At 38.1% G+C, this 12,019-nt stretch overlaps 1 protein-coding gene across 1 annotated transcript; it reads left to right on the plus strand.

Moving 5' to 3' along the window:
• Positions 1 to 4,215: 4,215 nt before the first annotated feature.
• On the plus strand, positions 4,216 to 6,452 carry prok2 (prokineticin 2). Its single transcript, XM_074678497.1, has 3 exons — positions 4,216 to 4,311; positions 5,575 to 5,700; positions 6,281 to 6,452. The coding sequence occupies exons 1-3, from the start codon at positions 4,240 to 4,242 to the stop codon at positions 6,401 to 6,403; spliced, it is 321 nt and encodes a 106-aa protein (XP_074534598.1). The 5' UTR covers positions 4,216 to 4,239; the 3' UTR covers positions 6,404 to 6,452.
• Positions 6,453 to 12,019: the final 5,567 nt, after the last annotated feature.

The raw sequence follows: 12,019 nt of genomic DNA on the forward strand, positions 1-12,019 counted from the left end.
ACGGGTCACAGAATTTGGTGTAACACGTTTCCCACACTCACGAAGTCCTGAACTATGTTCCCTAAAAAAGTGTAAATCATAATTCAACCCACAGTGTCCCAGTGTCATTCTCCACACATTCCTTAATTTTTGCTCTTGTCTCAACTCTCCCCATAGAGATCTTCACATCTATTCCTCTTTTCTTGAGAGCTGCTTTAGCTATCAAGTCCGCCTTTTCGTTTCCCTGTATCCCTGCATGCCCAGGAACCCAGAAAAACTAGATTTCACCACCAGACTTCTCAACTCTAAACATGACAGACAAAATTTCATGTATTATTTCTGGAGCCCGTGATCTACCTCCTCTGAAAGCCTTAAGTGCAGTAGCAGAATCTGAACAAACCAGTGCTCTAGCCACTTTAGTGTCTTCTATCCACCACAAGGCCCAAAGGATTGCCAGTAGCTCTGCCGTAAACACAGACGTCTGATCAGAAATTCTACAATTAAATCCATAACTGAGCTGGTCCACATATATTCCAAATCCTGCCGTACCACTCTCTGGATTCAAAGAGCTATCTGTAAATATTTTTTTAGATAAGAGCTTTCCTCTGCATTTATCTGATGTTCTACTTTAGGGCCTATCCCTTCATTTGATTTTTGTTTGGGAAAGCTCAGGTTGACATCTACCTCTTGGATTAACCAGGGTGGCACAGCACAGATGTTGTGTTATGCTGTCACTTCTTAATCCTCGTGATTTTGCCCAATGACTTGAGTCATATAGAAATGGTCAGTACCAAACCCTGGGGTCAGCATCAAAGGGCTCCTGCAGTAAGCACCTACACGTTGAGAACTGAGGGAAGCCATTAATTTTTGCCCAGTACTGCAGCTCCAGTTTTGTGCGCCTTAAATGCATGGACATTTCCCCTATTTCCAGGAGCAGAGCAGGGACAGGGGAAGTTTTAAGAGCACCACAGCACAGCATTGGCCTGAAGCACATCAGACTTAGAAGCTGACCCATAAAAGAAACATCCATAATCGAGAACAAATCTTGTCATGGCTTGATAGATCAACTGCATGGACCCTCTCTCTGCACCCCAATCACACCCTACTAAGCTTCTCATCATGACATTATCACTCTTTCGCATTTGTGTTATGTGAGTTGCCCAAATTGTAAGTTTATCAAAACAAAGAATTTAAGGGGGTGTCTGCTCCGGTGGACCAATCAGGTCAGACTTGCTCCTGATTTGTCAAAAAAGAGAAACGCTAACATCGGCAAATCCTCAAAATCCAAACAGCTCGTTTAGGTCAGGATTTTACATTCACAAGCACTACTAAGTGCCGGTTTTGTCTTTAAGTATCACATTTTGTGGGCTGGGAGGAAAGCCAAAGACCCACAAATTTCACTTAAATACTTAATAAAGTGATTTATGCATTACATGTGACCTTTAAATGCTTTAAATCAGCGGTCTTGAACAAGGGGTTCAGGGAGGTACTGCAGGGGGAAAGTTTTCATTGATAAGGCAATTTTTTGTTTTTTCGAATAGTTATTTCCAGATGTGTTTTTTCTGAATGAACGCATAAAGCAACAAAGTAGCTCTCTCAAACAGCACACAGATTCACTCAGAATTCACTTCTAGCTCCTCCTCAGAGGAGGACCCACCTCTATCACTGCTCTGCTACTGAAAACACACTAAAATAGTAGATTTATACATAATACTAGGCCTGGTTTAATATAACCCACTCTATCTCTCCAAACATTTTCCCAGTTTATGGATGATTCAGAGTAGTCTATGTTCCATTTTGATACAATTGCTTAAGGATTTTGTATTTGTTCAAATAAGGTATTATAAATCAGACAGACATGTCCTGTAGGTGGAGCTAAAGTTTTTTAATCAGTATCATGACTGGATGAACAACAGGTTGCTGTTTCAGCTGGAATATTAGCAGCATGAATGGTGGAACTTAATTGTAAAAACAAAGTAAAAAAAAAAAATATATATATATATATCGGTTGACAGTTTATATGTTTCTTTTAAATCCTGGAAGCTTCATAATTCAGACGTATCCGTGATGTCACCTAGACAATGTATCCCTGACTTAGTCCATTGTTTTGTGTTAAAAATGTGATCCTCCACACCTCAGGGAGCTGTTATGGAACAATGGTGTGCTGGCATGCCATTTAGTTTTATACTTTTATAACTTTTCAATTTTCTCAGATTTTCAATTGTACAACTTATTATTTCACCATACTTACTAATGCATTTACTGATTGAGAGCTGAGTGAACAAAATATCTCTCAACACAGCTGGAGCTACTTAGTCCCTTTCAATATTAACACATGGTATGGATGAAATGTTGTCTGTAAACTAATTTGTAATGGGATGCTGGAGTGGACTTGATATACTGTACAATATATTTATTTTTTATTAGTAGTTATATTATTGTCTTAAATCCTTTATGCATGTCTTAGAGCTACACTTATAGTTTCGTTGTAATAATGGCTACAATGGCAGTAAAGGCCATCCGATTCTGATAAGAATGTTTACTTTTTGACAAAAGAGGATGGTATTAAATGCTTGAAAAAAGGTCATGTGGGTTTTGTCTTTCCTCTCTATTTCTCTTTTTTTCTTTTTTCTTTTTTTTTTGTGATGTTGTGATATTGGTTTGCCTGTTTTTGGAATACTGTGTGATATTAAAAAGATGCCTTTTCATTGTGTAACTTGGTAAGATAAACACTTCAGCATGATACTCAGGCTCAACTCAAGGAGTGAGGGATGGATTCGTGCCACAGGTGAACACATACATTTATTTTCAGAATTGACAAATAGCAGATTCACAGCTCAAATTGAATGAAAACAACCAAACAAAAAATCTTGAAGTGTCCCTTCACAGCATGTCACTGTCTGATATTAATGTTTATCCATTTGTTCAGTGTAAATGTATGTGCTGCCTGGGTAAAATGTATGTGTGTATCATGCATGCTTGCTGCACAGCTTAGATCTGGTAATCTCCTGGAAGATGGTGAAGATGGAGAATTTGGTCTTCTCCAACCCTCTGCCTTGCGCCAGACAGAGACCCTGGTTGGTATAGATGTTGTCTCCAGAATGTAGATCCAGCAACTCAAAAAAAAAATAATAATAAAAAATCTGCCATAGCAGAAAATAAAAGTATTAAATACTTTACAGACATATAGCTCTTTTTCTCTTTAACTCAGATGTAACTTCCTACAGTGATCACAAAAGTAATGATGAACTGTATCCAGACATTAAAATCTCAGGCATCATTTTTGAGTTTTTTTTTAACACTATCAATAATTACCCAAATTATCTATAATCAATCATGCTTTCCTTGTTCACATCTCTGCATTTTTTCAACATGAATTTAAACACATTATCTTAATCAAAAAATCAGGAAAACCCAGACACGTACAAATCATGAGCATCAGCCCACACATAGCACTTTTTTAGCTCTGTGACAGCGAACAAGGCGCTCAGAATTGACGCAGCAAAAATCATACTTTCTCATACAAAGATAAATGCATATCTGAAACACAAAACTCAGTTTATCCATTCATTACAAAATCTCTGTATGTTTACAGTTTACTCTGATTGGTTTTTGACGATAAAGGGAAAAGGTCTTATATTCATCTATGTACTGCAATGAATGGGCTTTCCAAAACTACATGTAGTCAAGTGTGAGGTAATCAGTATTCAGCTTTAAAATTCACAGTCTGAGGTAGCACTTCAGGCATCTCCATTTTCAAAGGTAGAGCTGGATAGAAATGCTTACATTGTGAAAAGTGGAGAGTGTTTGAAAAGATGCTTTCAAATCTGTGACCTCGGCGTCTGAAAGGCTGAAAGACTCCATAAATACAACAGGATGCTGCACTGTCCTTGATCAGGACCAGCTTCTAGAAATGTAAATCAGTCTTTGTCTTTGGTTTGACTTCATGAAGTCATCGGGTAGGCAGAGAACATCTTTTGAATAAGCAAAGGTGAGGACATAGACATCGATGTCACAGAATAAAGTCTTTAAAAGTCGACCTACGGATACCGAAACGTTACAGTGAGTCAGAGTTTTTTCACTGGTAGGCTGGATATATGGACCTCCACGCACACTCAGCGCATGAGTACAGGGACTAGTTGTCTAGCTGGGCTGTAATATATGCACATGAGGCAACATCAAACAGCATCATCCTTGTCGGTCAGCATCGTTTTTTTTTTAAATCTGGAAAGTACAGGAGCACAAAAACAGCCTTTAATCATGAGGACCGTCTTTCCACTTCTCTTCACTCTGTTGTTGGTGTCCCAGGGGTCCTCAGCTGTCATCACTGGGGTAAGTTGGAGCAACAGCTAAATACTTTTTGTGCTTTAAAGCATTTTCATTGTTAAGGTTTGTCTCAAAAGTGAAGCAACAGGTATGCCTGCAACCATGCAGTTCTTTTCAACACATCACCATGCGGACACTTGGTGTTTCTGAAGCAAAGACAAATTAGAATATTAAGATTTGTAATGAAAGCTGATTATTATGATATGTTGCACTTCTTTCAATCCAAAGAGATTCAATAACAAGTGACGAGTATTGTATAGCTGCCTGAATGCTAAACCTGCCCTCTCAGCATCTTCCATACCCTGTCTTCTGCTTTTGCTACGTCTTTTTTTTTTTTTTTTCATTCTTGATAAAGCTTTAATTTATCAGAGCAGACTACTGGACAGGCCCACATCTCAAAGTGTGGTGAATATCAGTTAGGGGGCATGATGCAGTGTGGTGTTGTGTGCTGCAGAGGAGGTGACTGCATTATTTAGTTTTTCAGAACCTATGAAACATTTCCCTTATTACCACAGGTGTCATGCTAATTCTGACGGCTGACTTTTATGAATGAAGCAGTTTTGCTAGCTGTAAGTATAGTTGTTTGAGCAATCTGTGGCACTGTGTATTTGATTGATAATGTCAAGAATTATGATTTGCTTTAGCATTTTAGTTTCACCCCTAATTCAGGAAACAAAAACAACATATATATATATATATATATATATATATATATATATATATATATATATATATATATATATATATATATATATATATTTATATATATATATATTTTTTTTTTATAAGAACAGCCTGAACCTGGAGGACACTCCCCTGCCCAGATATGAAAACAGCTGTTTGTTGAGATGTCAGCCTGAGTGCTCATGAGCCTTTGTGGTGCATTCACAAAAAGTGTTTTCGATTTTTCTTCCTGGTTTGCTTTTGAAACCATTTTTTCTTGAAGTGTGCCCTTCATGTCATCCAAGGCTGCCACTCAGCCACTCATGCTGGCTCTCACAAGGATAAATTATCATTGATCCTAGAGTGTCTTTTTTTTCTTGGGGTGATATGACACAAGAGCTGCGTAAGTGAGAAAGCATTTATCTATTCAGTATTAAATGACTTTTTAAGTAAATATTGTCATAACCTTTATTCTCAGCTGGAAACTGGATTTGTTGCTGGCTGAAAATTGTATTCCATTATTTCTCCATAAAAACAAGTGCTGACACAAGCCTTTTACATGTACATAAAGACCAACTTCACCATTTGACTGTGTGTGTGTTTTAGGCATGTGAGAAGGATTCTCAGTGCACGCAGGGGATGTGTTGTGCTGTGAGTTTGTGGATCCGCAGCCTGCGTATGTGTACACCTGCGGGACAGGAAGGAGACGAATGTCACCCTTTGAGCCACAAGGTGAGATAGTCTCCAAAATATTTTCATCTCAGCTGTGTGTGTGTGTGTGTGTGTGTGTGTGTGTGTGTGTGTGTGTGTGTGTGTGTGTGTGTGTGTGTGTGTGTGTGTGTGTGTGGCACATCTAGGTCAATGAACCAAAATGAATAAATTCATTGCCAGTATGGCTCTCCAAATGTGTTACAACAATACTTGGTGTCACACTCAGATACTTTCAATACATAGCAAACTCTGGATGTTCTTTGTCTTATACTTTATTCATAATGCTGCATCTGCATGTGGAAGCCCCCCCATAAAATTTAGCAACATAATTTCTACCCATTTCTTTTAACGTGTAGTCTCAGAACAGTTTTGACACAACTTGTTAAAATTTGTTTGAGGCTGTGCAGAGTTCTTCAGCTGAACATATTTCATGTGTCACTTCTTAGTCTGCTGCATCACAAGAAGTAATGCAGCTTTGTGTTGTTTCTTATCAAACACCAATAAATGAATAAACTCAGGAGGCCTGATGGACAAATGTTGAGAATGACTGTGTTTTGTAATAAATAAATATTATACCACCAGTCTCCACCTTTGTTTTCAGATTCCCTTCATTGGGAAAAGACTCCACCATACTTGCCCTTGCCTACCTAACTTGTTGTGCGTCACCGTGGAGGAGGGGAGATCCCAGTGCCTTTCTTCATACAAGTATCCAGACTACCTCTGAGGATCAACACAAATACTTCTACTCTGTTTGCTACCGACACTATGATGACCCTGATCCCATTTTGTGGCTCTAAATCTATTTTGAATAAAGAGATTAATTGAAATTGCATCACTCTTTTATTCAGGTCACATGAAAATATATATATATTTTTTGAATATCAGTTGTTCTTTTTACTCTGAATGATTCAATGCAAATTGACTGAAAAAATATGTGGATAAAATAGTCTTTGCCATCGTGGACAACAGAATATTTGGGAACGTTTTAAAACTACAATTTAAGCTACAGTTTTTATAACTCTGCCAAAATGTTGTGTTTATCTGTTTGAATGTGTATATTCAAAGATGAGACATTTAGGGAGGTGTCTAAGATGACTGAGGAGGAAAAAAAATCATTGTGAATCATTCATCCCTGACCCTTACTTTTGAAATACACATGAAAGCTTACTTTTTATGATCATTTAATTAAGGTAAATATTGATTTAAAATAAGGCTTTTTAACGCCAAAAACAAGAAGCCAACAATGGAAAAAATGCTGGGCCACTCACAATATTGTGTCAAATACTTACTGCAGCATAAAATACTAGCCTATGATTTAACAGGAAATAAAGGATAATGATGTAGCTAAACTTAGCAAATATTTTTTTCTGTCACCAAAAGTATACACAGACTAATTTTTTTTTTTTTTTTAACTAATTCCACAATGATTTACCTATATGAGTGTTCCCTCACACGCTCACACCCCCATACCTTCACACCCGCTGACCTCTTTCTCTGTCTCTTCCACACCCCATGTGTTGAGCAGAGAATAGCACTATCAGTAACTCATGGTCCATCCCTAAACAATGTCATTGAATCCTTCAAGTTTACCCATCAGTTTCTTCCCTGTGGCAACACCAGAGTATAATCTTGACCGTCCAGTGACTACTTTCTCGTTCACTTTGCCAAAGCTTCAGCCAGAACATGTATGTTAGCTTGTTTGTGTGTATTCTAACATGTTGAGATTATAGACTGTAAAAAAAAAAAAAAAAAAAATGGACATCCACTTGCTCGTCTCGAAGTGAGGTCTCTACAAAAACTGCTCCTCCTGGTGGCTGGCTGCAGTATAGGTTAAAAAATATGGCCTTCCAGCCATTCCAGATGGGCTGTGGTCAAACTTAAAAAAATTATTACACCTCGAAGAAATGCTTCTCACGTCCGATTGTTGTGGTGATTTAAAGATATCATTTGGCTGTCTTTTCTGAAAAGTTTCGTTTTCAGTAGTTATAGGGGGTTAAAAACAAGGCTTTATGCAACGTTTAACGATGATTGACAGCTGCCGTTCTCGTGTACTTTTTTTCAGGGATTGAAAAATATGTCTGAAGGTAGAGTCAAGAAGTGATTAGACTCTTGAAAGAAAAAAAATATATATTATTTTTGTCACCCAGCTCCACTCAGATTCTCCCAGAATCCCTCATCATCTCTACTGCGCAGACTCTGGCTGCAATTGCTGCCAATGGCTGCGTCTGTGGCGGGGGTATTGTGGCTTCAAAACCATACAATGATAAATGGCGGAGCCACGCTGTCCACTCTTTATACAGTCTATGGTTGGGATAAGACAGCAGGCAAGGACCTGTTGGGTGAAACTTAAAGCATCTGCTCCAAGTCCAGACTTCTCTACAGAAAGATTCAACAGTGTATTGAACAAAAGACTTGCACTTAATGGTGTTAAACTGCGACAACTAACTTTGCAAGTGTCTTTCAGTTAGTAACACTCTCCTCAAAAGAATTTAGCAAAAAGTGTGCAAAGACTCATTTTTGGTGGTTTGGCTCTGTTCTGAGAACTCCTTCCAAGTGCCCACATCAAAAACCAAAGCCTGGGGTGGGAAAAGCCCATCTCCCCTCTCTTTCACGGGCAGATACAAAACACCAAGGCAGGGAGAGCAGCAGCACAGATCCCAAAAGCAATCATACCAGGCAAAACTCCCCAGTTTCCATGTGCTGGTATGGAGGAAGTAGAAGAGCCACAGCAGCCACTGAATCTGTTTTTTGTGACAATAACCTCAGGAAGAAAGGGCAAATATTATGAGCAAAGACAGTGAGTGAGCAAGCAGGGATGACAGTTACTTTAGCCATAATTCAGCAAACTGCCGATTACTTTTCAAGGCAGCCAGTTTAAACAGACCTGAGTAGTCCGGATTTTATCTTCTTGGGTAGAAAGTCATTTTTTAAAAAGATTTTTAGTAGACTCATAATTCAACATGCTTCGGGAATGTGGGTTAAAAACAATCGCCATACCTCACCTCAGCACACACAGCTTTTAGATAAAATCCCTCATCCCATTGCTACAGGACTGACTACATGAGCTCCAAATCTGTGATTTAACATGATAGCTCTTACGCTGAACTGAATCTCTAATCAACAAGGCTTCTCAAACAAGCATCTGTACTTGTTTGCAGATCGCTGTTAAATATTTTGGATCATGGTGTCATTTTTTATTTTCTGTGACAACTTAACCTGCTGTTACTAATGTCAGGAAAAATGATACATTTAACAAACTACAGGGACAGAAGCAACAGTGTGTAGGTCACTGATACCTGATTATGACATATTTCCGCCCAACAATGTTTTCATTGCATGCAATACCAATTCCAGCCACTAGATGTCGTCAAAGCTCTTCAGTTTTATTATTTGAGTTTTGTCAATGTTTCAAACACAATGTCTCCACCTGAGGATTTTCAGACAAGTACAAAAAAGGAAGAAATGTTCCTGTTTCTCTCCCTCGTCCTCTCTTTTCTCTCTTTCTGTCTCTCCTAACCTCCCTTCAAGAATTCTTGCCTCCTCAGGTCATTTACATCAAGATCTTTGCTCTCCAAGTGTTTCTCTTTTTATCTTTTCTTTCTGACGAGTATGACATGTAAATGTGATAAGCTCTGCTTCTTGTCTGTTTTATGTTTTTTTTCTCTTTACTTCCACGGTTAACTGTAAGTTTCTGCGCTGATCTTTATATAAACTCTATTCTAATCCATCTACAGCTCTTGCTTTACTCAAGCGTTTGTAGCTTTTGCTTTGTTTTTGTTCACCGCAGAAGAATTCAGCAGGAGAGTAAGCCACTATAATGTGAAACACAACAAGTTACACAAACTCCTGCAGCAGCCAAAGGGATAACCCTTGAGTCTTCTGGTTCACATGATACTGTGATCAAACTGTGGTAGTGTCCCATCTTGTTCAGTACAAACAGGTGGAGCTCAGCCTGCAGATGTCTTCTGACATTGAGTGGATAAGCTGGCAGTTTCAAGGTCGTTTTCCAGGTAATTGATGGAAACAAAGGAAAAAATGTAGACAGGTTTTTTAAGGAGAAAAAAACATTAATTTATAAATAAACTTATTGTAATTTATCTCTTTTCTAGTCTTTCCAGCTACTCAACACTGCTTGTCACATTCACAGTGCATTCACACACTGATGTCCTACTGAGGATACTACTGTAAGTGACCATCAGTATTAGCTCATATCACTCGTGCACAGTCACACACTGCACACTTGGAGTTTAGGGTCTTGCTTATGGACATTGTGTTTGCAAGATCCGGGATCAAACCCCCCATTTTGTACTTTAGAGAGACCAACTCTACCACTGAGCTACAGCCGCCTGATGATATGTTTTTAATGGACAACAATTCAATAATTATCGTAATATAGCTGATTACTGGTGCATGAATATGTTGTATGGTAATCCATCCCTGTACCTTTAAAATCATCTTCATACCAATGATAATAAAATAATTGTACAGATTCAATACATTTGCAAAACAGCACGTTTTCTTTCATTTCTTGATTATTGTGTGGTTATGGACAACCCTTTTATCTAAATTAGTTGATGCTTCCTTTTTATGATCTTTGAATTAAATACAATCTGTTATTTTTTATTTTTTTATTTTTTTATTTTGACTGAGGTTTTACAAATGTACAAAGTGACATACCCTCAACTATGAATGAGTTATCGGTAATTGCAGCCTTTGAAAATCTGTTTTCCATCCCCCTGAATTAAGTCTACAGTACAAGAACAAAGACCTTAATGACTTCTTTACCTTAACCTCCACAAATGAAGTGAAAGGTAAAGACACAAAGTAAGTATTATGCACCGATAAACCTGACTCTAACAACTGAAACTGCTCGTTGTACCCCTGATGCCTCTGATGTGAGCTCCTTGTGTGGCTCTTTGGCGCTCTCTGTGAGGTCATCTGTGGTCCTGAGTCCTTCTCCATCCGAAAGGCAGCCCAGTGTGTTTTTAATTCCAACTATAGCTTAACCAAATGATACTCAGAGGATGGACACCATGGGTCGCAACCGAGACCACTAGCATCGACTTGTTGACAAATAACAAGGTCTTGTTATCTTATTGTCATTATATAAATATTGTTAATAGAGAATTTAATAAACAATACAGCTGCTAGCCTAGCTGTTTCTGCAAATCAGACTGATTCAACAACATAAAACATTCAATTTGAACACAAAAACGTTTTCTGACATAGTATTTGCAAGATGTACAGGGCAGAGGCTGGTGTTCAGGGGTCTTTAAATGGGCGGCCTCTTACAAAGGAGAGCCAAACACCTGGGTCAGTACTGTTTGGTCATTGCTCCGACTGGAGCAGCTTGACCTGGAGGAGGTGCTACTTCCTGTTTCCCTAAGAGTATGTGTTTTCTGTCTAACGTGCAGTAGTGAGTTTTTTTCTGCTTGTCCAACTGCAGTGAAACTGTTCATGTTCTCTGTACCAGGTGATTTGTCTCTTGTTTTAAGATTTGAAATTTCTGAACATGTTCAAAGCCCCTGCCTCAGACCATGCAGATATTAATGCTTGACCTCTAATACTGTGCTACAGCACATGGATTTAAATAATCCTGAAATTTGAATTGTGGGAAGAGGATATGTGTCAATCTAACTTTGATGGAACACATAAGATCTGAAGTAACTCAATTAAGATGAAAAATAATCTCATTTTCAAGATGTTTTTTTTTTGCAAATTAAGTTTGAATTGTTTAATGTTGTTTTCTTAAAGTAATATCAATATATGTAGAGCCTAATAAGAGAGGGTAAACAATTTTTTTTTTCTTCAATGAAAATGTGAATTTTTAACCTATATCTAAAAACAGTCAGAAGGTGGTGCTCTCCACTTAGAAACAGACTTTTCAAGGGACAAATCACTGGCAATCTTACTTTACGCAGCCATCATGAAGCTGTCGGCTTTCCATGGAACAATTAGGACTGCTTTTCAAGGTCTTGACTAGGGACTAAAATTTACTTTAAATAATATATGTTGCTTTATGATAATTATCAAGTGCACTGCTTGAGTGGACAGTGTTAATCCCACAAGTATGTTTGTAGCTGTCACAGGGGTTTTGAATGACCTGTGACATTCAGACAACTGACTATGACAAAGCAGAGCTTCACAGCTTCAAAAAATTTGCTGAGGAACTGTTATGTTGTTTCAGAAAATGTTCCCACAACACTAAACTGAAAAGCTTTCTGCATATTAGTCATCACTCCCAAAATCACAACACTTTTGCTGTGATGGTTAAAAATGTCTTTATCACAGCATTTACTGTTTCACAGTTTCTGTAAGCAAAAAATTTGGTATTTATTGT

Source organism: Halichoeres trimaculatus, unplaced genomic scaffold (genome assembly GCF_033239565.1).
Source record: "Halichoeres trimaculatus isolate MK-OKI-2021-1 unplaced genomic scaffold, fHalTri1.1 fHalTri1_scaffold_1, whole genome shotgun sequence".
NCBI lineage: Eukaryota > Metazoa > Chordata > Actinopteri > Labriformes > Labridae > Halichoeres > Halichoeres trimaculatus.